This window comes from Heptranchias perlo, chromosome 3 (genome assembly GCF_035084215.1).
Source record: "Heptranchias perlo isolate sHepPer1 chromosome 3, sHepPer1.hap1, whole genome shotgun sequence".
Lineage (NCBI taxonomy): Eukaryota > Metazoa > Chordata > Chondrichthyes > Hexanchiformes > Hexanchidae > Heptranchias > Heptranchias perlo.
The window spans coordinates 2,616,155-2,641,430 of NC_090327.1; the positions used below are offsets into that span (position 1 = coordinate 2,616,155).

Genomic DNA, 25,276 nt, shown 5'->3' on the forward strand with positions numbered 1-25,276 from the left:
TCTGGCACCCCCCCTGTATGTAAGGATGTTTGGAAGATTATGGTCAGTACCTCCTCAATTTCCACCCTTACTTCAGCAACCTAGGATGCATCCCATCTGGACCGGGTGACTGCGACCAAGTACAGCCAGCCTTTCCAATACCTCATCTATCAATTTTTAGCCCATCCAATATCAACTACATCTTCCTTTACTGAGAATCAGGCAGCATTTTCTTCCTTGATAGTTACTTACCGAACTACCCATATTTGCCAATGCCTCCTCAGCACGCTCCACTCTGGTTTTCTTCATACTAACAGAAAATGCTCGAACTATATGGCTACAGAACTCAACCGAAATGCCACAACTCTACAAAAAAAAGAAATAAAGTCTGTTAATGCCAATAAATCAATAGCCATTCTGTTGTCCCAGATTGCAAAACCAGTGGCCATTATTCCCTTTAAACCAAAAATCAGACATCAGTTCTACTACACCATCTCTAGTATATGGTCATTAACAGACTATGAATGCTCACTCACTGCACTTTGTACTCCTATAAACACCAATAGCTTTCCAACCCAGGTCCAATGTTACAGGCAATGATGGAGGGTGTGCACAAAAGACCTCCAGATGACAACTTATCCATCCCTCCACTGACTAGAGCAGGCTGGAGGCAAATGCAGATTAAAAGCACCAGGAGCAGTTGAGTTACAAGAAAGAAAATAGGGGTTGGTTGGGGAAAAAAGTCAGTTGGTCAAAAGAATGAGCGAGCAAGAGGAACAGATTAAAACAAAAAAAGTGTGACACCAAGAGGGTCAGACATGAAAGAGAAAACTAAGGGCATCAAACCTGCACACATTTACCAAGTACCATCAAGATGAGTCACAGCCACAACAGCTCTACACTGCAGAGAATATAAATTCAACCTGCAATAGAACAGTCCCACTCTGGTAAATAAATCTCACCAGACTGAATACAAAATACAGAATGCTGCATTCTAAACTCCTGTGGGCCAGCTAGTTGTATTCATTTTGTAGAGTTAAAATACAAGGCCAGTTAAGCAGGCACGATCAAAACTGTTGAGAATGTACCTTGAAGGATTACTGCAAAGAGCATTTTCCTTTTGTGGTGTGCTGCATTGAGACGTGGCTACTAGTGAAATTAGTTACCCAGCTCCAACTCTACTGCAGCCTCTGATGAGAAGTTGAGAATGGCTCCATTTGGAAAATGCTTGCTAAATTCTCACCCCAGTGCATCAGAACATGATGCTAGCTATAGAGCAGCTTGTAAATGCAAGAAGTAACTCACCATAACCAGGTTTACTAGTGAGACTGCATTAAGGCTGATGTTCCATAACCACATTACTCCAAACATGTTAGTGATTATCATAGAAATAGTGATGCACACCATCACTGCAGACCAGACTTCGCAGCCCAACAGGATTGTAGTCACGATAAACACGGCTCCCAGCGACATGCAGAGGTTGAAAATCGTGTCATTCACAATTGTGAAATATTGTTCATAAAACACATAAAACACACTGTAAACAAGAGAACAATTAATTAAGAAAATCTTCCAACATTAGTATGTGCCATTTGCTAAACAAGAATCTTACAAGTGTGGGTTGGCATTTAAAGATGAAGTAAATTGAGAATGCAGTTTTTACCCTGTTCTATAACCAGAGGCTGGAAATCAAACAAAAAGCTGAAAATGCTGGAAGCACATTGACCCAACACCTCATGCATACCTTTTAGAACTCATTGTTAAAAGGTAACATTAATACATTTAGTAAAACAAAGTGTATCTGATCTGTTACATTACTACAGTGAAAGTGGACAGAAGAAAAATGTGAAAATAGTTAAGGAAGTGGGATCCCTGAGGAAATGAGAACATCACAGACTTAAGCACCAGTAAAAGGCCATTCAGCCCAACAGGTCTATGCTCCACACAAGCCGCCTCACCCTACCAACATATCCTATTCTTTTCTCCCTCATGTACTTAGTCATTGATGCATTTAAGGGAAAACTAGACAAGATGGAAAATCTGGGCTTCAAATATGAAGCTAAAATGGTGGCTAGTGCCAAAGCCTGAAGTCAACATTCAGACCAGAAGGCTGCAGAGTGCCTAGAAAAGGAGATATTGTTCAAGCTTGGGGGGGGGGGGGGGGGGGGGGGGTGTCCATCTGACTCCTCCCTATCTCCAACAATGAGTTTCCCACTAACATCTATAAGCCCACCAACCCCCACAGCTAGCTGGGGTATTCCTTTCAACCAGAGCTTTTGAAATATCCTCCATATTTTTAAGCCAAGGATACTTTCTATTGCAGTCGAGGTCCTCGACTGAGTCAGCTCCATTTTCTGCACTTCTGCCCCAACACCCTCCTCTTAACCATGAGAACAATCCCAGTTCTCACCTTCCAACTCTCCAGCCTCTACATTTGCTAAATCTAGTGCTACAATCATGATACCCCACCCCTTTCAGAGGGACCATTCCTCAACACCCTGATTCACTTCCACCATCTATACTTCCAACTGACTTTCCAATGTAAACACAGGAGATGCAATTGTCTGTTCACTTGCTCCCACAACTGTTCAAAGCCCCAGAACAGTCCAATGAGATAGCAACTTGTGCACAGCCTCTAATCCAGTGGAGTGTATTCACAGCTCACTGTGCAGTCTCCTCCATAAAGAGTTGATCACCTCAGTTCTGCCCACCAGCCACTTATAGCTCACCATTACTCTCCCATTTCCAGTCTGACCCTTTTCCAACAGATCAGGAATTGTCTAAATTACAAGATCCCAGTAATTAAAATGGAGGACAGTAGTAAAAGCAAGTGACTGAACTCTGATCACTGGTCTGGTTATCATTGCCAAGGGGCTTTGTTTTATATACAAATGAAGTTCTTGTACATTTGCAATTATAGATTCCTGCTCTTCCCTGAAAAGGTTGGGAAATGAATTTAAATGCATCCCGAGTGCAAGTACAGTTAGTTACCTGTATGGAAAGACACGATAACCTTTGTGTGAAATGCCCATGGATTGGGTTATGTTTTCAGCTAGAACACGTGCCTCCCTGGCAGCAGCAATGAAGTCTGTAGATGTTTTCAGTACTGTATGATAAGTCATAAAATAAGTAGCTCCCACAGCTGTATTGTTATCAAGCAAGTTCACCGCAGAGCCGTAAGCTGCATGTCCACTACAGAGGAGAGAAATTTAGGTTAGCAGCATTAAGTCATTTTCTATTGACTACACATCCCCACAAAAACATTTAAATATGTTCAATTCCCTTGCAACTGGCCTCTTGAGAATCCAGAACAAGGGGCATAACCTTAAAATTAGAGCTAGGCTGTTCAGGGGTGATTTGGGGAAGCACTTTGCAAATGTTAGTGGAAATCTGGAACTCCCAAAAAGCTGTTAAGGCTGTTGGGGGGGGGGGGGGGGGTCAGTTAAATTTCAAACCAGATTGATTGATAGATTGATTGATTGATAAGGGTATTGAGGGTTACAGAACCAAGATAGGTAGATGGAGTTGAATTGCCTTCTCTGTTCCTAGTGATATTCCCATGTATGGCTTGTCTAACTGCAGGAACAAAAATTAAAGCAGCCAATTTAGCTGCAGTATTAATAGGACTGTTTCTACTAGAAACAAAGCATTAGAGGGTTTGACAGTGACTCCCAACAGGGGGAATATTCAGTGACAAGGGGTCAGTGTAAAATATTAAGAGGATGGGATTAGGGAAACTTCTTTCCTACATTAAGATAGTGACTATACTTCAAAAAAGTACTTCATTGGCTTTAAAGCACTTTGGAAAGTGCTGGGTCATGAAAGGCACTATATAAAATGCAGACATGAAATGCTTTGCCACAGGACTAGGGGGGTAGAGGAGAGCAATGCATTCTTAAATAAAAAATTTCAAACAGAGGAGGCAGCAAGGTTGTGAGGACAGCACTGCAGTGAGATTAGCTTGACCAAATAACTTTCTTCAGTGCTGAAAAATTGAGACTCAGTGGAAAGGAAAAAGTCAAACACTTAAAGTATATTACACATAAAATTCCAGCTCATCACATGCAGCTCTGTCAAAAGCTGGTTATTTCAAGCCAGCCTGAGGAACTGATCAGACCCAAATAGAAACAGACCAACCAGTCCATGTTCATCCTTCACATAAGGAAGTGTGCTCATTGCTTGTGCCCACTATATTCCCATATCCCTTTATCACCCTTTCCTTTAACCACCTATCTAACCTATGGCACTACTCCAGGGCATTAGAGTGGCTGAACAGTAAGGAAACTAGTTGTTGAGACAGTAAATGGGTCATAAATTTTGGTAAATAAAAATGGGCAAGAACTGAAGTAGACTCATTGCATAGGAGGCCATTTGGTCCATTGTGCCAGCTCTTTGAAAGAGCTGGCCAATTAGTCCCACTCCCCCTGCTCTTGCCCCTTCAAGTATTTATCCAATTCCCTTTTGAATCTGCTTCCACTGCCCTTTCAGGCCGTGCATTCCAGATCAGAACTAAACCTCATTCCCAGTACTCCTAAAAATCATTGCTTCTCTACCACAACAATGGATTGAGTGTTAAAACTGCTCCATTGCAATCACAATCATTTATACTTGATGTTCTGCAATGGCTCATTTATTTAACAGGAGTTTGATTTGCCCTCGTGATGTCAGTAGACACTTGCCAGGAGCAAGACACCAGTGACAAGTCAACTGGTTCACTGTGGGAGTGAAAAGATAAACAAGCATCGGTTACGCTTGGAGCATCCATTATATCCACATCTTGGCAATAGCATGCACTACATCAACCCTGGACCAGGTTTATGTTAATCAGCCACACAGGTAGAGGAAAGCCACTGAATGTTTAAAGTTTGACCAACATTAGCCTCTAATTGAGCACAGAATGCACTCAAGGAGCACCTTCAATATGGGAGTGTTCAACAGATTAAAAAGATCACATTTTTGCATGTCACACTGGCTTTAAAAAGGATAGCTGTATTAAACCTGTCCAATTAGAGCTTTTCTCCATGCAGTCCTTGTACATCTATTGAAGGCACATCAAAAAAAACCACTCCTAGTTATAATACAGCAGGCAAACCAGCAAGTCACACCTGCTAGATTAGAAGCTGTTCCCCAAACAAAATTGATTCAAAAGGCAACAGTACTAAGGCTTCCAACATCAGCAAAATCCAGCAATGCCCATTTCAGAAAACTTAGCAAAGCCACAGATTTAATTTATGGGAAAAAAATTTCCAAGTCTTGGAATTCAATTAACAGACAACCACTAAAAAAAAAAGTGGTCTTGCTCAAGGGTCACCAATGATTTAACAATCCATTAAACTCAAATCTTGGTATTTGAAACAGGACTGTAGTTGCTTACCCTTTACCACATTTTGGATTTGGGTTGTCAGACAGAAACATGGGAAGAAATGTCATGAAGTCTTCTCCATATGGTCTTTGTTTCCCCTCTTGAGTTAGTGGACGGCAGCGAACACACAATGGATCAACAACTACAAGAATGGAAGAAGAACAAGTCAGTTTTTCCCCCTCTCCTTTCCAAGAAACTTGAGGTTCAGGTGGAATCCTGATTTTTTCCACCTCCTCCCCCCTACATGAGAAGGTGTGCATACCTGGGCAGCAAGTTATACAACCTGCAAACACTGTCACAGCTAAGGCTTATCCCATGAATATCTATAACAAAACTTCCAGGAGAGGGCCCCAAAATAGCATCAAATAGGAACCTTGGCCAGTGTTCTTGGGGTTCCATCACCCACTCTTCATTTTCCCTCTCCCAATGATATACATCAGATTATGTATGACAATTGCTTGATGCAGTCTAGACTAGCATACTTGCAATTATTTTGTTTTTAGGAACAGGACATTCAGCCCCTCAAGCCTGTTTGACCATCCAATTAGATCATGGCTGATCTGTAACTACCCACCTTGGTTCTGCAACCCTTACCCAACAAAAATCTAACCATTTCCCTTGTACCATAGACTGCTAGTCCCTCTACACATCCATCACCACCAGGATGGCCTGCGGACCCTCTGCTACTTCCTTGGAGGCCTAACCAGTCCCCATCCACCTCCCTCTGCCTGGCTGAACTTGTTCTTGTTGAACTTCACTTTCTCCAAATAAAAAAGGTGTCACTATGGGTCCCAGCTATGCTGGGCTTGGAGGAACATTTTGTTCCAGTCCTATTCAGGTCCCCCTCCCTCACCTCTTTCCAGTACATTGATGACTATTGGTGGTGTTTCCTGCTCTTGCCCTGAACTGGAAAATATCAACTTTGCTTCCAATTTCCACCTTTCCCACTCATTGTCCATTTGTGACTCTTCCCTTCGACTTCTCTAGCTCCATTTCTGGCAATAGGCTGTCAACCAATTATAAGCCACCAACTCCCACAGCTACCTTGTTATACCTCCTCCCACCCTGCTTCCTGTAAGGACCATTGCTTCAGTTTCTCCATCTCATTGGTTCTAAACACCACCTTTCACATTAGTGCTTCCGCTAGGTCTTTCCTTCAACTGAGGATTCCCTTCCATTGTAGTTGACAGGGCAGCTCAACTGTGGCTGTCCTATTGCCCACACTTCTGCCCTCACCCCTCCCAGAACCATAAGGGACCCCCTTATCCTCACCTTCCACATTAAACATATCATCCTCTGCCATTTCCAGTGCAATTCCAAACATATCATCCCTCAGCATTCATACGCTCTCCTCTGCATGGCACCTTTGTGAGCAGAGGAGATGCAACACCTGCCCTTTCACCTTCTCCCATCCTACCATCCAGGGCCCCAAACACTCCTTCCAGGTAAAATAGCAATTTACCTGTACTTACAGTATACTAAACTGAAATTTGCTGCTCAATGCAGTCTCCTCTACATGGGAGAGAAGAAATGCAGATAAGAACATAAGAAATAGGAGCAGGAGTAGGCCAATTGGCCCCTCGAGCCTGCTCTGCCATTCAATATCATGGCTGATCTGATCCTAACTTCAAATCTAAAGAGCACAAGAAGTAGGAACAGGACCCGGCCACTCAGCCCCTGGGCCCGCTCCGCCGCCCACAGGGCCTTGACCGATCCGAACTCAGCTTCATGTCCAATTTCCTGCCCGCTCCCTGTAACCCCCAATTCCCTTTACTTCTAGGAAACTATTTGTTTTAAATTTATTTAATGATGTAGCTATCACTTTACTGAACACCACTGCTCAGTCTGCAAGTGTGACCCTGACCTGCTGGTCACTTGTCATTTTAATTTCCTGTCCTACTCTGTTCTCTTACACAGATCCAATGAAGTGTGAGGAACAGCACTTCATCTTTCGATTAGGCACATTACAACCTTCTGGAGTCTGATTTCAATAACTTCAGACCATAACCACTGCTCCTTGTTTTGTGGGACTGCAGCTGCTGGTAAATGGTTCTGCTGTTGCCATTTGCAACTCCTCTAGATCCATCTTTCTTCCTCCAGAAAGACTGACTTGCTGAGTATTTCCAGCATTTTCTGTTTTTTTCAAAACAGAATTTTGAAATTTTTAATGACCCCCAGCCTCAGCTTTTTTTTTGGGTGGGGGGGGGGGGGGGGAAGGGAGGGGAAGCAAGTGTTCCAGATTTCCACTACCCAGAATGGCCTGGCTCTAATTTTAAGGTTATGCCCCCTTGTTCTAGACTCCACTAGAGGCAAGTTTCTCAATCGACCCTATCAAATCCTTTATATTTTTTCCCACTTCCACTTATTGTTTTTGTCCTATCGGCTCTGGAGAACCAACTCAAACAACTGGTTAAACAATGCAGTGTCACCTGTTGCGTTGCAGAACTTCTCGGAACCATTGTAGACTCTGCAGCAGGTGGACTGCGGCTTCACCCAGTCAAAGTAATCGTCAATCCATGATGACGACGGGAAGCCAATTCTTGTACTGAGAAGGGAACAGGTACAAACCCAGTTAAAGAAAGATAAGCACTGGACCTTTACAGCACATATCAGTTACAAGTGGTTTTGAAAAAGTGGCAGGACAAGTTGGGAAGGCTGTTAATAAAAGCATTTGGGATCCTTGGTTTAGAGGCACGAGTAGAAAAGCAAGGAAGTTATGTTAAACCTTTATAAAATCACTTGGGCATCAGCTGGAGTCCAATTCTGGGCTGCACACTTTAAAGATGTCAAGGCCTTAAAAAGGGTGCAGAGGAAATTTACTAGCATGGTGCCAGAGATTAGGTACTTCAGTTATGTGGAGAGACTGGGGTTGTTTGTCTTAGAGCAGAGACAATTATGAAGGCTTTTGATAGAGTAAACAAATAAGAAACAGTTTCCACTGGCAGGAGTGTCAGTGACTGAGTACACATTTAAAAAAGGTAATTGGAAGAACCAGTGTTTTTTTGGGGGGCAGTATTTTTTCCCCATATAAATGCAGTGAGTTATGATCTGGAAGCAGAGTCAATGGTAACTTCCATATTTAAAAAAGGAAAAGTTTTAAGGGCTATGGGGAAAGAGACTAATTGGATAGCTTTCAAAGCTGGCACAGGCACAATGGGCTGAATGGCCTCCCTCTGTGCTGTATCATTCTATGATGTTTTATTGATGCAAGATGGCTTGAACAATCATTGTTATACAAATGTTACTGAACTTGTGTAAGATACTGCTACTAAATCAGCATCATGTTACAACAAAACAAGCATTAAATGATTATAGGAACATTGCTGAAAGGCAATTTATACAAGTTTGTGTCTTCAGGACATCCCATACCATTTTACAGCCAATTATTTGAAATACACACCACCAATCTTGGCTACAGCAAGAGATCAGTGCCTGGTTGGCTACAGTGCAATAATGACCAGGACACTAGAACAAAGTAATAAATGTTAAGCTTTCTGCAGCCAAAAGCTTAGGTAGACCACCTGCCCAATTAGTAGGTGGCATGGGCCAGCTTCTGGTCAAGTTGACCACCTCTCCAACCATGACTCAGTTTCTGATCTGCCAAGCAATTATGGTGAGCCATTGACAGTGGGGCAGTGCATGTCCAAACTAAACTGATACAATCCCTACATTTGTCTGAATAGGACCCACATTCATTCTAGTTTAAAAAATCCAAGATGCAGATTAGTGCAATCCAAGACCAGATTATGTCCAGTCCATACACTCAATGTCAAAACTTACACTGCCTCCAGTTCATATCTGGACATTCAGAATATTGTCTGCACTGCATTTGGTGGGTGTGTTTGTGCCAATGTAATTTGCCTGCTATATGCAGCAGATAAAACCACCTGAACCCTCCTTTGTCTTATCTACACGTGGCCTCTTGGCAACATCTGAACATGTCAATGTGGAACCTGAACAACACCCAGCTCTCACCATGACCCCTACACTGCCTGATTTGTTATGCTGCTTGTCTGACATCCAGTATGGGATAAGAAATTTCCTCCAACTAAATATTGGGAAGCCTGAAGTCAGTCTTTGGTCCCTGCTGCAAACTCTGTTTCTGGGCCACTGACTCCATCCCTCTTCCCTGAACCAGACCATTTGCAACCTTGGTATGCTATTGACCCAGATGAGTTTCTGACCATATACCTGCTCCATCACCAAGACCACCTACTTTCATTGTCGATCGTCCCAGCTCATCTGCTGAAACCCTTGTCCATGCCTTTGTTACCTTTGACCTGACTATTCAATGCTCTTCTGCTGGTCTCCCACCTTCCATAAACTTGAGCTCATCCAAAATTCTGCTGCCTGTATCCTAACTCACACCAAGTCCTATTCACTGACCTATGCTGGCTCTGGGAATGCCTTTATTTTAAAATTCTCATCCTGGTTTACAAATCCTTCCATAGCCTCACTGCTCCCCATCTCCAATGCTGAGATCTCTGCATTAGGGTTCTTGCCTCTTGCACATCCCTGATTTCCTTCACCACCACTGGCAGCTGTGCCTCCAGATGCCTAGGCCCCATCTCTGGAATTCCCTCCCTAAACCTCTACTTTTCCAAGACACTCCTTAAACCCTACTTTTGACTAAGCTTTGTCATTTGTCCTAATTGGAGGCTCTTTCAAATTTTGTTTGATAACACTGAAGTTTTACTATGTTAAAAGTAACTATATAAATGAAAGTTGTTGAAGCTGCCTGAAGTCTCCCACTTTGACTACCTCCCATGTTAAGTGTTAATCTGACATGCCCTGAAATTAATGGAGCTTTTAAAAAAATCAGCAAGTACCTGTACAGAATGGCACAATAGCCAGCATGTTTGATATGGTTTAAGTGGCACTGTTGTAACTGATGTCTATGGTGATGGCAAATGGTCAGTGCCATTTGCCTGATATAGGCCATAACGGCTATGAGCAGGAATAGTGCAAGTGGTGGGGACTGTATCTACCTTTTAAGAAAGTGTCCCAAGGTAAAACCAGTCATGTTTGGCAAGCTATTAAGTGGTATTAGAAGCACTACAGAAACACAATGCTGGTGTTCCTGATGGAACTTACTAGTTGTCCAGCAGAGCAGCAGTGTAAACTTGTTGGACGAGAGAGTCATTGTTGCAGCCAACACCACCACACACGGCATTCTGTCCTTCAAGAGAAGTGTAGTTATGCCCTTCTTCTACCACAAAGTATACAGGAGGGCCTGCATGCAGGTACTCTGCCATCGATTCAAAATAGTGCAGAACGTAAGAATCCTGGGAGGGAGGAAAAGATAATTCACTTGGATCAGAAATGTGCTACAATAGCAGTTACATTGAGAGAGTCACATGGTGTTTTGTACTTACATCTGGCACTGAATAAGTTGGATTCAATCCAATTTCAACTTTGTTCACCACTGCAATACTGAATGACAAGATGCCAACAAATACAGATATCTATGGAGGAAAAATTAAATTTAGTTCCAATAGGTTTGGACAGAAATGATCAGATTACAAGTCAAGATTAGTAAATCCAAAATATCAAAATCAACATTTGCCATGGTTCAGAGAATCAACTGACTATTATTAAAATTTAGTCAAGTTGGAAACCATTACCAATGGTCAGGTTGAACTAGACTATTGAACTCCCCTCCTGGTTACAGACTCAGTTCCAAGCCAGCAAGGGCTCCATTTAATATCCAATTCAAATCATTGCATTTGATTTCCTTGTGTCTCAGAAGTATAGCCATCTTTTCCAAGATTTTTCTCTTTAAAAAAGGGACATTAATCTGCTTAACAGTATTCAGAATCATAGTAGCACATTACAGCAGTGCTCATTCTTAATTGGAGCCATTAACTTCAAGCCTATTTTAAGCTTTGTCCTATAACCTTGCACTTGTTTCCTGGTCCCAATAGCATGCTGTGTTTTAATACACAGATAACAGTAATTGACCCAGTGATGACCCTCATTAAGTCAATAGCAGGTTAGTGCAGCACTGGAGACTGCACATTTCTATACCTACATAGAGACCTGATTCCCAAAGCTGTCCCACTGAAGTTTCCCTCTGCTCGTGTCTGGGACTGTTGTAGACCAATAGAGAGATTGATTGCTATGAATTGTCTGTCAACAGCTCTGTTATTGTATTGTGACTACCAGGATGGAAAAGAAACAATTTTTGTCTAGCAATTCTATTTGTACTATTAGTAAATCTTCCCTTTCCACAACTTCAATATCCTTACTATAAATGGGTACTAGAGCTCCATACAATATTCTAAAGTGGGAACATTTAGGATCTACTTACAGTTCTCATCTTCTCCCAATCCCTCCCACAAGCAGAAAAGCTACTAGATTTTTTGCATTTACACATGCCTAAACAAAAAACCATGTACCCTATTCTTTGCCCACTGAATCATAAGGGCAACTAAACCTCCGATGCAACTTGTATTAGAATACTGACTTCTCTATTGAGGGGGTTTGTGAAATTTAATGAAATGTTCCTTTTTTTAAAAGGAAGAAGATTTTGAAACCAGTGTGGGAGAGTTAAGTTAACCCAGTGAAGGCCAGAAAAATCTGAATGGTAGACAATTAAACTAAAAAAGGGAAGAGACTCTAAACACCCCCATCCTCAATGATGCCAGAGTCCAGCATATGAATGGAAGAGACAAGGCTGAAGCGTTTGCAACCATCTTCACCCAGAAGTGCCAAGTGGATGATCCATCTCTGCCTCCTCCCAATACCTCCATCTCAGAAGCCAGTCTTCAGCCAATTAGATTCACTCCATGTGATAAAGAAACAGCTGAGTGCACTGGATACAGCAAAGGCTATGGGCCCCGACAACATCCCAGCTGTAGTGCTGAAGACTTGTGCTCCAGAACTAGCCGGGCCTCAAGCCAAGCTATTCCAGTACAGCTACAACACTAGCATCTACCAGACAATGTGGAAAATTGCCCAGGTATGTCCTGTCCACAAAAAGCAGGACAAATCCAATCCGGCCAATTACTGCCCCATCAGTCTACTCTCAATCAGCAAAGTGATGAAGGTGTTATCGACAGTGCTATCAAGCTGCACTTACTCACCAATAAACTGCTCACCGATGCTCAGTTTGGGTTCCGCCAGGATCACTCTGCTCCAGACCTCATTACAGCCTTGGTCCAAACATGGACAAAAGAGCTGAATTCCAGAGATGAGGAGAGAGAGTGACTGCCCTTGACATCAAGGCAGCATTTGACTGAGTGTGGCACCAAGGAGCCCTAGTAAAATTGAAGTCAATGGGAATCAGGGGGAAAACTCTCCAGTGGCTGGAGTCATACCTAGCACAAAGGAAGATGGTAGTGGTTGTTGGAGGCCAATCATCTCAGCCCCAGGATATTGCTGCAGGAGTTCCTCAGGGCAGCGTCCTCGGCCCAACCATCTTCAGCTGCTTCATCAATGACCTTCCCTCCATCATAAGGTCAGAAATGGGGATGTTTGCAGTGTTCTATTTGCAACCCCTCTGATAAGTGTCTGGTGCAAATGTTACTTGCCAAGTGCCAAGCAATGACCATCCCCAACCTCCCAGGATGCACTGCAGCAACTTGCCAAGGCATCTTCGACAGCACCTCCCAAACTTGGAAATATATCGCTGTTCCTTCATCACCGGGTCAAAATCCTGGAACTCTTCCTAACAGCACTGTGGGAGAACTGTCACCATGGACTGCAGTGGTTCAAGGTGGCTCACCAAGGGCAATTAGGGATGGGCAATCAATGCCAGCCTCACCCACATCCCATGAATGAATAAAAACCCTGTGACCTCTACCACCTGGGAGGACAAGGGCAGCAGGCACATGGGACCACCACCACCTGCACATTCCCCATCAAGTCTCACGATCCCAACTTGGAAATATAATTGGCATTCCTCCATAGTCACTGGGTCAAAATCCTGGAACTCCCTACCTTGTGGGAGAACCTTCACATGGGCTGCAGCAGTTTAAGGTGGCAGCTCATCACCTTCTCAAGGGCAATAAATGCTAACCTTGCCAGTGATGCCCACACATGAATGAATTCTTTTATTAGAAAAATCACTTGCAGCCTGGAATAGTTTGAATGTCACTTGAGCCACTCCCACTTATGTAATGAATGAACAGTTTGATAGTCCTATCCTCTTATAATAGGGAGGATTCTTCCTATTACAATAGAGCCCAAACTACAACAGTAGTCCAACTGTGGAGTTAGATTTTATATAGAATCACCATTACATTACACTTCTATTCCATACCTCTTGCTGTAAAATCCAGTATGCCATTAGTTTTATGATCCTATCCATTTGCACCTCATTAACAAACTCCCAATTATTCCCTTATCAAGGCTTAAGGATAGGATCTTCCTCCACCCCCCCCAAAATTCAGTAAACTTGACTAAAACATCTAATAACTGAATTCACCATCACAATGATCAGCAACCAAAAACCCATGTAAAACAAATGAAATTGAAGAGCACGACAACTGGGCTGCTGATTTCACAGCACAAATGAGTTCTAACAACCCATATAAAATTCCAATACTTACCACAATGGGCCGCACCCAGTTTGTTAGTAAAAATGGTGCGTAGATATGTTTGAAGCATTTAAAGAGGAGTTCTTCTGAATGACCTGTATCAACTTTTTCCTGTTTCACACAACACATGATATCCATACGATTACTCTGCAAGCAATGAAAATACATGAACTTGTAGGACAACTTTCATCTCTATACACCATTACATAGTAAAACATCAAGGATCTTCACAGGAGTGGAGACAAAATTTGACACCAAGCCACAAGGAGATATGCCAGGTGACCAAAAGGTAGGTTAAGGAGCAAGGTGTAGATGGGCTTAGGGCCTAAACAGCTGAAGGCACAGCCACCAACAGTGGTGTGAAGGAAATTGGGGATGCATGAGAGGCCAGAATTGGAGATCTTGGCGGATTGTAGGGCCGGAAGAGGTTGGAGATAGGGAGGGGTGAGGCCATGGAGGAATTTGAACACAAGAATGAGAATTTTTAACACATTGCCAGACCAGGGGCCAATGTAGGTTAGCAAGCATGGGGCGATGGGTGAACAGGACTGCGAGAGTTAGGATATGGACAGTAGAGTTTTGGATGAGCTCATGTTTATGGAGCGTGGAAGGAGAGAGGCCAGCCAGGAGTCAAATGGAGCTCCATGCCAATATGCCAAATCCACAGCAGACTCAACTTACCTCTTGCCGCTGGATGTCCAGCCCAAAGAGACTTACAAAGCAGGTTATCTGGAGCATGAAATCTATAAATACAGCCATTCCTGCAAAAAGGGAGAAGGTGCGGACTGCTGGCATTGCCGATAAAGAACCTAAAAAAAAAGTTAAATATACATTATAGAATTTACAGCATAGAAACAGTCCTATGCTGGTGTTTATGCTCTACGTGAGCATCCTCCTACCTTACTTCATCTAACCTGATCAGCATACTCTTAATAGAACATATAGGAGATAACCATACAGCCCCTCAAGCCTGCTCTGCCATTCAATAAAATCTACTTTAGCTCCACTTTCTCCCTCATGTACTTATATAGGTTCCCTTAACCACTCCATGTGGGTTACGTGAACTCCACATTCACACCACTCAGTAAAGATTCTCCTGAATTCCTTATTGGATTTTAGTGATTATATTTATGGCCCCTAGTATTGGACTCACAAATAGAGAATTGTAGTTAGTGACCAAAGGATGTACAGTTTAAACCATGTACATGTCTACTTCTAAAGGTCTCTGCTCATTCCTCAGCAAAACTTGCAGCTGCTATACCCATTGGTACACACTGCTTTAATCTGCATGCAGACATGTAAATGGATAATGCAAAGCTCCAGATGTTTGAAAATATTTACTCCTTCCACAAGATGTTTTGATTCAATAAGTCTTAAGAGGCATCAAGCAAAAAAACTTCACAGGTATTATGCAAGTGGGTGAACAAAAAAGAGAAATCTTAGCATATATCCAATTTGACAGCAATTTTTGCTAGAAAGTGTCCACTTAGCTTGAGAAGGAACACCTTGTTTCATTTTCAGTTGCTGACTAACAAGAGCTATAAATGAAACATTAGTTCCCTACAGATACTAACTTGTTTCCAGTGCTATTATTGTTTGATTTTTATTTCAAAACTAATCCATTTGTACTTTGAATTACAATTTTGAAATGTCATTTCTTGTAACAGCCACCTGTAGCATTCCCCCCCTCAAATTCACGAGAATGTATTTTCCAATCAATGCACACATACCCAGAAAGAATGCCACAGTCTCAGAGAAGGACGACAGGAATATACTTGGTGCTACCTCCCCCAGAACCCTGCCAACTTGTTGGTCGAGTGTCTCATTTGGTAAACGTTTGTCTCTCTGGATAGGGGGAAAAAAAAAAAGTGTATTCTTGCATTTGCTTAACTTGGGCAGTATGCACAGTGAAAACATTCAAAGCACATGTAAAGCAATATCATCAATACCCGAAATGTCTGAACGATGATAAAGATGTTGTCTACGCCAACTGCCAACACTAAAAAGGGGATAACTTCAATCACGATCAGTGTGAGGGGAACACCGGCATAGCTGAAAAGGCCCAGTGAGCAGGCCACTGAGCTCAGAACAATCAGGATACCAGCAACTCCCAGAGAAATCTTTGAGTACACCTACAAAAGATTGAGACATAAAAAGACAGCTAAATTGTTTGACAAGGCAATATGCAAAACTCAGCAAGAGTTTTGTTCACATCAATACAGATTAGAATGCAGTAGAAGTAAAGAGCCAGTTTTTCCCCACTGGAGTCAAATCCCTCATCCAGGTGCTTGGTATAATCTGACCAAAATCCCAATCCTAAAGTATCTGGTCTTGAGGACCAGTGGCTTTTAAACTCATTCCAAAATTCTAGTCACACGTGGTGGCAACAGAGTGAAACATTTTCTGTAGTTATTTTGAAGAATTGTACTCTGAATGCAAGACAGTTTGCCATCCTTTTGTTCCACAACCACTTTCTGGAAATTCAGAACCAAGCATTTCAGTTTTATTAATTTAGAACCATGAAATCTAGCTGTGTTCAAGTAGACAAGTTAATTACAGCACTTGTTAAATTTATGTTTTAAAAAATGAAAGCATTTCCATTAGTTATTAGTTGCTGATACAAGCAACTAAAATTCCAAGTTGTGGTCAAGTTAGTCCTCAAATTATTGATCATACTTTCAGGCAAGAACTGTCAACCAAATGTGGTGTAATTATGGTCTAATACTTAAATATCTCCTGCAAAAAATAATCAATTCTATTAACAGGCAAAGCTTAATGAGTGGGGTTTTAACTAAAACATAAAATACATATCTGACTATTTAGTTACTGAAGATGGATGGCTTTAGTAAATGCAACATGTGGTCTCAGTCCTTCCATCACCTCCCACTTATTTGTCCCTACGTCAATCACCTCAGTCTGGCTCCTGCCCTTCTCAGCACAAACAGGCCTAACCAAAGTCACAACTAACATCCTTGGAGTGTGATGCCTCATCCCTCCTCAACTTTGACTACATCTCGATCAGAAAATGCTGCTAACACTCAGCATCTGTGGCTAGAGAGAAAAATGGTTAATGTTTCAGTTTGACAAAAAAAAAGTCATTGACCTGACATTACTCTTGTTTCTCACCACAAATGCTGCCTGATTTGCATGTTTCCAGTATTTTCCTTTTGACAGGAGTGGTTGACTAGAGAACACCAGCTAGTGTTGGAGGAGCATAGCTTGCCTGCCTCAGATCTGCTTGTTGGTTTTACCAGGAGGAGCAAAGCAGAGTGCAGCTGCTGGAAACTCAACCTGCCAGTTCCATTATTGCCAGCTACTGATCTAGCACCCAGTGATATCCAATAATTTAACTTGTCTCCCTTTAACCAACACAGTAGACAAGTGGCATCAAGTCAGCTGATCTCCATTGGGGTGGCTGTCTGGGGCACTGATTAGTATCAGTATCCTTAGATTTGTAGGAAAGAAAAGTGGATTTATGTTTGGCTCTACATCCATCCATCCACTGACTTGTATTAGGTGCACAATACTTCCCCCTGGTTCACAGAATGGTCACTGGGTAAGATGACTACTGGCAGAGAAACCATAACTTCATGCAAGGAAAGAAATTTAGAGACCAATGTTGCAACAACCCTCAAAGGCTGAATGTTGCACTTTAACAGTGTGGCAATACAGCATGGTGTTAGGGAAAGGGAGAAATGGAGACAATGCACTGAAGTTAACTGCTGGCTCAAGGGCCCACACATGGGAATATCAAGTATGTCAGCTTGGTCCAGTTATACTCTTGCTTCTCAGTCAGAAGATGGAGTTTTGGCCTCACTAGGGTTTGAATACAATATAGGCAAGATATTGTAGTGTAGGAGTGAACTCTCCAGATGAAATGTTGAGGTGATGGATATTAAAGGATCTGGCAACACCCTGAAAAGCAGTTTTTTTTAAAAAAAACAGCATCTTGCTAATCTTTCTTCCTCCCAATAGGGTAGTTGAAATCACTATTACTACCCTAATATTAACTGGGATACAAACAGTGTGAATGTTAGAGGGCACAGAATTCTTAACTTGCACATGGGAGAATTTTTTTTAAGCTAGTGTATAGCAAGCCCAACAAGAGGTGGGGGGCAGTTCTGGATTTAGTTCTAGGAAATGAGGGGCAGGTGGAAGAAGCAGCAGTGAGAGCATTTTGGTGGTAGTGATCATAATTCAGTTAGTTTTAGCATAGTTATGGAAAAGGACAAAGACAGAGCAGGAGTTAGAGTTTAATTGGGGAAGGCCAATTTTACTAAACTGAAGTGATTTAGCAGAAGTAAACTGGAAACAGCTACTTGAAGTTAAATCAGTGGGAGACATTCAAAGGGGAGATTCAAGGTAAACATGTTCCCACAAAGAAAAAAGGGAGGGGCTGCCAAATCTAGAGCCCTGGATGTTGTCAAGAAGCATTCAGGCTAAGGCAGAAAAAGAAAGCCTGACAGACACTGGGAACTCAATACTATGGACAGTATACAAAGTGCAGGGGTGAAGCTTAAAAAAATTAGGAAAGCACAAAGATAGTATGAAAAAATATTAGCAGGTAAAAATCAAAGAAAACCCAAAGATGTTTTACAAATACATTAAGAGCAAGAGGATAACTAAGATAGGGCCTATTAGAGACCAAAAAGGTAAACTATGTGTGGAGGTGGAAGATGTGGGTATGGTTCTTAATGAACACTTTGCATCTGTCTTCACAGAAGAGGGGGATGATGCAGAGATTGTAGTTAAGGAGGAGGAGTGTGAAATATTGGATGGGATAAACTTAGAGGCAGTATTAAGGGGATTAGCATCTTTGAAAGTAGGTAAATCACCAGATCTGGATGAAATGTATCCCAGGCTCTAAGAGAATCAAGGGTGGAAATAGTGGCAGCTTTAACAATCATTCTCTAAACTTCACTGGATATATGGGTGTAGTGCCAGAGGATTGGAGGACTGCTAATGTTGTACTGTTTAAAAAGGGAGCAAAGGATAGACTGTAATTACAGGCCAGTCAGCCTAACTTGGTGGTGGGCAAATTATTGGAATCAATTCTGAGGGACAGGATAAATTGTCACTTGAGTAATCAAGGACAGTCAACATTGATTTGTTGAGGGGAGGTCATTGTGTCTGACTAACTTGATTGAATTTTGAGGAAGTGACAAGGAGGATTGATGAGGGTAGTGCAATTGATGTAGTGTATGTGGATTTTAGCAAGGCTTTTGACAAGGTCCCACATGGCAGACTGGTCAAAAAAGTAAAAGCAGCAAATTGGATCAGTGGCAGGAAGGGTAATGGTCAATGGGTGTTTTTGCAACTGGAAGGCTGTTTCCAGTGGGGTGTTTCAGGGCTCGGTACTAGGTCCCTTGCTTTGTGGTATATATTAAGGATTTGGACTTAAACATAGGGGGCATGAATAAGAAATTTGCAGATTACAAAGATAGGCCATGTGGTTGATAGTGAGGAAGAAAGCTGTAGAGTGCAGGAAGATATCAATGGACTGGTCAGGTGGGCAGAAAAGTGGCAAATTGAATTCAATCCAGAGAAGTGTGAGGTAATGCATTTGGGGAGCAAACAAGGCAAGGGAATACACAATAAAGGGGAGGATACTGAGGTGTAGAGGAAGTGAGGGACCTTGGAGTGCATAGCCACAGATTCCTGAAGGTAGCAGGGGAGGTAGATTAAGGTGGCATATGGGATACTTTCCTTTATTAGCTAAGGCACAGAATGTAAAAGCAGGGGTGTTATGCTGGAACTGTATAAAATACTAGTTAGGCCACAGCTTGAGTACTGCACACAGTTCTGGTCACATTACAGGAAGGATGTAATTGCACTAGAGAGGGTGTGGAGGAGATTTACGAGGATGTTGCCAGGACTGGAGAATTTTAGTTATGAAGACAGATTGGCTAGGCTGGGGTTGTTTTCTTGGAAAAGGAGGCTGAGAGATGATTTGATTGAAGTGTACAAGATTGAGGGGCCTAGATAGAGTGGACAGGAAGGACCTACTTCCCTTAGCAGAGGGAGTCAATAACCAGGGGGCAGAGATTTATAAAGTGATTGGTAGAAGGAAGAGTAGAAATGAGGAAAAATGTTTTCACCCTGAGGGTGGTCTGGAACTTACTGCCTGAGAGGGTGGTAGAGGCAGAAACCCTCAACACATTTTAAAAGTAACTGGTTGTGAACCTGAAGAGCAGTGATCGGCAGGGCTATGGACCAAATGCAGGAAAGTGGGATTGGGCTGGATGGCTCTTAGCTGGTGCAGACATGGTGGGCTGAATGGCCTCCTACTGTACTGTAAATTTTCTATGATTCTTTCCAACAGCAGATGGTTTCTCTCAATAGAAGCATTATATTCCACTGCTCAAAAACAAAACCCTTTTAAATAGTACATTCCAGCTACACCCACCAGGCAATTCATGCAGCTGTTGATGTGCCCCAAGGCAATGGAGATGTACAAAAACATGATCGCATAACTAAGAAGAATGGTTTTGATGTCACTGCTACTTTCACGATTTATTTCATCTTCAATGCTTCGCTCAGAGGAGAAGGAAATGGTCAAGTTGGAATCATTATAATTTTTCAGAAAATCAATAAACCTGGAGAAGAAACAAAGTCAATCTTTGCAGGTTTTTATATAATCTAATGTTCCACAAGTTTTTATTATAATAAAATCTGACCAAGTTAGCAACTACTGGTTTACATGTGTTAGTCAAAAGCACAATATGTATTCTTCCCAAAAAATCATTACTTACGTGGCCTCCCAAGCCAAAGCTTTGTTCAGTTTCTCAGTGTCATTGTGATAATTATTTACAGGAAAAGTGATCACCAGTGCTGTAGCATTGTTATAATCATCATCTGTGGGGTCAGAAAAAGTGTTACTACTGTGCTATAAAATCAAAAATCAGCAAAGTTGCAATATCCAATTGTTTGCAGTCACACAACTATCTGGGATTCTAACATTTTTGAAGCAATTGTTCACTTCCCACTGGTTGTTGTTCCTCCCCCACTCCCATATTAAAAAATTCTTCCTCCATGCCCAATTAAAACACTGATATCAGAAGGTCCTTCTGTTCCTGGAGAAGTTGGGTTGGAGACGGGAATGTTTTTCCTGCTAAATTGCAGGAAAACAAAGTGCAATTTAAGTTTCCTCTTAACTCTTCCAACTTTGGTCTTTCCTTCCCAAAAACCCTTGCATTGGCAAATAAGTCAATAGACTTGCTTAGACTCAGACCACTTACTAGCCAGTGATCTTGCTCATTCCTTTGAAATGGGCAGGAACAGAAAACCTAGAGAGTCTATGTAACTGAAATGCAGATAGAATCCAATTTATTCTACACCTGCTTTCTCAGTCACTTAGCTTAAGGAAAAAGATGGCTTCATTAGTTTTCCCATATGGAAAAATGCCTCAATTATTTAAGCCAATAAATTCCTAAATTGTGACTGCAGTGAGTATCCATCCACTATTGAAAGATCAGTTTGGCTCAGTTAGTGGCACTCACCTTGGGGGGGGGATGGTGGGGGGCAGGGTCAGGCATTTGTGGGTTCACCCCGCTGCAGGACTGGAGTATATAACCCAGGCTGACTTCAATGCAGCCTGGGAGGGAGTTCTGCATAGTCAGTGAAAATGTTGAGGTTAATGTGTGGTCCTACCTGCTTGTTTCAGTAGCATTCTTTGAAAAATTAGAATTACATTTTTGGCCAACAATCCTTCCTCAACCAATAAAGATTAACTGCTTAATTCATCTCATTTGATGCTTGTTTGGGCACAGCATGCAAATTGACTGCCACAGTTGCCTACTGAATTTTAAATTGTTTGAAGCACTTTGGATGACCTAAAAAGTATATTTTTAATTGAGTTTTTGAAATGCACTTAGGTTATTAAACTGGAGTAAACAATCCCAATGGTGGGAAGGAAATCTAGGCATGGACCAAGTTCCCTTTCATTCTCCTAATTTCACTGGGAGAAAAATGCCTTCCATCCTCAACTTTTCTTCAGCTTACTGCTGGTGAACAGCTAGCACCTCAATTTATTACACTAGGAGAATTTAAACTCTTAACACCACCCTGCCCCCTGCTTAGTTTACCACCAAATTAGATCTGAACTGAGTGAAATTGAAATGGATCACTGCTTCAAAAGCATTTCACACCTAAATGACATTAGGAAGAAAATGTGTGGTTCTCGGAGAGGCCCTGAAGGGAGAAAAACAGCAGCTGAAACAGCACATCAAAAAAGGGAACCTGTCCCAGCATAAGACCAGCCAATGCATAGCAATTAAGTGAGGCATCAAATATGTTGCAATTCCAGATTTACTTACTGTTGTATCCTCCTAGAACCAGCCATGGAAAAATGGGTCCACCAAATGTGCCCAAGCAGGGATCATGAAGCTTAGTTGTATCATTAAGGGACATTGGAGCCCTGTTTAAAAGTAAACATTGGTTAATCTGAGTTGCAGCAGACATTTGAGCTGAATTGGAACTGTTCTGACCAATATTACCACTAAAAAACCTGAATCTGATCAAACCATACAAGGTAAAATCATTATTTTTTTTAAAAAAAGCAAAGTTGTGCATTTTGGTTAGCTACAAGTATGAGCCAATAGCACCATGTCATTCACTGAGCACAAGAAATCCACTCATTTAGAAAGAGGTGTTGCACTTTTAACTCCCTCCCTTCAGTTACAGCAGAGAGGATGCAGTTAAGTGGAGAACTAGTTATGAATGGATAAATGGCAGTAACTGAAAAAGTACTGTACATGGGGAGCAGGCAGGGGGGGGGGGGCAGGAAGAAGAGAAATGGTGACACAGCACAGGGACCTGGTTAATAGTAAAACCTTAAGACCAGAATGGTGAAGCAAATCAAGCCATGGCTTGAATAGTGGATATGAGTTTACAGATTATGACCAGATTTTACAATGCACTGGTCAGAACATGTCCAGTACTTGCCAAGAGTGAAACTCAGCCTGTTCCTTTTGATTATGCCACAGGCCTCCAGAACCCATTATATGCCAGCTAGTACAACCCAAAGAACAAATTTAAAGGATCCTCTGTAGCTTTCAGGACCACCCTAGCTAGGATCCTTTTAAAAAAAACTGCAAGTGTGCTCTTTAATAAAGGATATACACATCTCAATCTTATTCACCAAGAAAATCTGGTGGTCCTTGATAGATCAGCAATTTGTACAGCAGGCAGCCACAATTGGTCCCCATTATGCTGTCTCAACTCTGAAACAGCTATCCAATTTAGACCCCCTCCCCATAACACTGCAATTTTCTTCAAGTATATCAAATTCCTTTCTGAAAGTTACTACTGAATCTGTTTGTCACCCTTAGTGCATTCCAGATCATAATGTGCTCTATACAAAAACTCAACTCTCCTTGTGAACCAATTATTTTAAATTGGTGTCATCTGGTTACTGACCCTCCTGCCAGTGGAAACAGTTTATTTACTCGATCATAGTTAGCTTTAGCAACTTACAGCAGTTTGGCCTCCCATGAAGTCACCAGCACAGATTTGTATTATTCAAAAAAAACCTTGTATTACTGATACTTTTGCATCCCAAGTGTCAGCAATCAACAACGATGTGAGGCCCCTCCCAAGTCAATGCAGTGAGGAATCTACAAATACAAAAATTACTTTGCAAGATTTGGATGCCTTGAATTTCCACTGGGGAAATAGTGGTAAAGTCAGTAGAAACTCCTGAAGTGATGGCAGGAGATCTAGAGAACCTTGACTGTTTAGGCCTGGAACATTACACCCTAATTAATGGTCACCTACCTAGTACAGTACAAGAAGTGACTATGGTAGTCTGCATACACAAAGAAGTCATCACCAACAGAATGATCAAGAACAGCATGACTATTTTGGAAGTAGTTTAAGACGCTCATGATGGTACAGTTATTGTTATATGGAGCCAAAGGTGCCAAGCAGAGATCCTGCAGCTTCACAGTTTCATTCTTGTAATAGGCTTCCAAATCTTCAATTGCATTCTGCAAATCCAGCACCTAAATCAAAAATACTTAGTCTTAATTTAGGAGCAATGTTGTCTTCACATTATGGCAGCAAAAAAATTCAGTTACAGAATAAGGCCATTTGGCCCATCATACTGGCTGAGCTATCCAATTAATCCATACCCTGCTCTTCCCCATAGCCCTGTAATTTTCTCCCTTTTCCAGGTATTTATCCAATTCCCTTTGGAAAATTACTATTGAACCTGCTGCCAGCACCCTCAGGTAGTGCAATCTAGATTATAACTAAAAATGCTCATCCCTCTGGCTCTTTTGCCAATTACCTTAAAATTTGTGTCCTCTGGTTACTGAGCCTACTGCCAATGGAAACAATTTCTCCTTATTTACTCCATCAAAACCCTTCATGATTTTGAACACCTCTTAAATCTCCTTAACCTTCTCTGCTCAGAACAATCCCAGCTTCTTAACATAACTGAAGTCCCTCATCCCTAGTAAATCTCTTCTGCACCCTCAAGGCCTTGACATCCTTCCTAAAGTGTGATGCCCAGAATTGGGCACAACACCCCAGCTGAGGCATAACAAGTAATTTATAAAGGTTTATCATAACTGCTTTGATTTTGTACTCTATGCCTCTATAAAGCCATGGATCCCATACTTTAACAGCCATATCAATTTGTACTGCTACCTTTAAGATTTCTGTATGCAAACTCCCAGGCCTGTTCTTGAATCCCCTAAACACTTGCCGACAAGACACCGATTGCCAAACCCGTACCACCTCCTAGATCTAAGCTTGCCATTTTCTACTATGCATTTACCATTTCTTCCAAGTGTCTTGTGACCAATTGGAAATTTGTTAAAAATGGTGTTAATATAAAGAACTTCCTAAAGTAAATGGTTCTAAAACAAACCAACCATCAGAACAAACCTGGTGTAGGATGCCTTTGTCCAATGGAGGGCCAAATGGCACATCTGACCCAGATGGATAAGGTGAGTACGTGCTCCATGAGCTATTTGGGGCTGTAATAATCAGCTGCTCAGTGCGGAAAAAAGGTCCAAAGTGAGTGTCAAAGTAATACTTCTCCTTGCGAGCTTGGCTGGTCGGGGCAGACCAGATTTCAACCGGATCAGTAGTTATCTTCATGAATACCAGGCCCGAGGAGCAGACTGCTACGGCAATAAGTGTCAGCATGATAACGGGAACAGGATTTCTCACACAGAAGGACCCCCATTTGGTGAACAGACGCCGCAAGAGGGCCTCAGATTTTGCACCAAGCCGTTCACAACAAGATAGCTTATCTAAAAAAAAAGCAGCAAGTCATCATACTGGGTAAGAAAAACCAAACTCCTCCCCCAAATAAAAAAGTTAATATTTCCAATTAAAGGCTAGCTATAGAAGCAGGTTGGTTAATGAGTCCCACCACCCATTAAAG

At 41.9% G+C, this 25,276-nt stretch overlaps 1 protein-coding gene across 1 annotated transcript in view; it reads right to left on the reverse strand.

Annotated features, from left to right (window-relative positions):
- npc1 (Niemann-Pick disease, type C1) overlaps positions 1–25,276 on the reverse strand; it is a 40,975-nt gene that overhangs the window by 4,050 nt on the left and 11,649 nt on the right. The window contains exons 8-23 of the mRNA XM_067977681.1: positions 24,772–25,142; positions 23,656–23,882; positions 22,197–22,297; positions 20,634–20,736; positions 20,288–20,477; positions 15,831–16,013; positions 15,612–15,726; positions 14,563–14,690; positions 13,894–14,028; positions 10,717–10,806; positions 10,436–10,626; positions 7,771–7,886; positions 5,354–5,483; positions 2,971–3,171; positions 1,285–1,516; positions 232–345 (exon numbers count right to left, since the gene is read on the reverse strand). Of these exons, the coding sequence (XP_067833782.1) occupies positions 232–345; positions 1,285–1,516; positions 2,971–3,171; positions 5,354–5,483; positions 7,771–7,886; positions 10,436–10,626; positions 10,717–10,806; positions 13,894–14,028; positions 14,563–14,690; positions 15,612–15,726; positions 15,831–16,013; positions 20,288–20,477; positions 20,634–20,736; positions 22,197–22,297; positions 23,656–23,882; positions 24,772–25,142 (2,627 nt within the window). The remainder of the gene's footprint in view (positions 1–231; positions 346–1,284; positions 1,517–2,970; positions 3,172–5,353; positions 5,484–7,770; positions 7,887–10,435; positions 10,627–10,716; positions 10,807–13,893; positions 14,029–14,562; positions 14,691–15,611; positions 15,727–15,830; positions 16,014–20,287; positions 20,478–20,633; positions 20,737–22,196; positions 22,298–23,655; positions 23,883–24,771; positions 25,143–25,276) is intronic.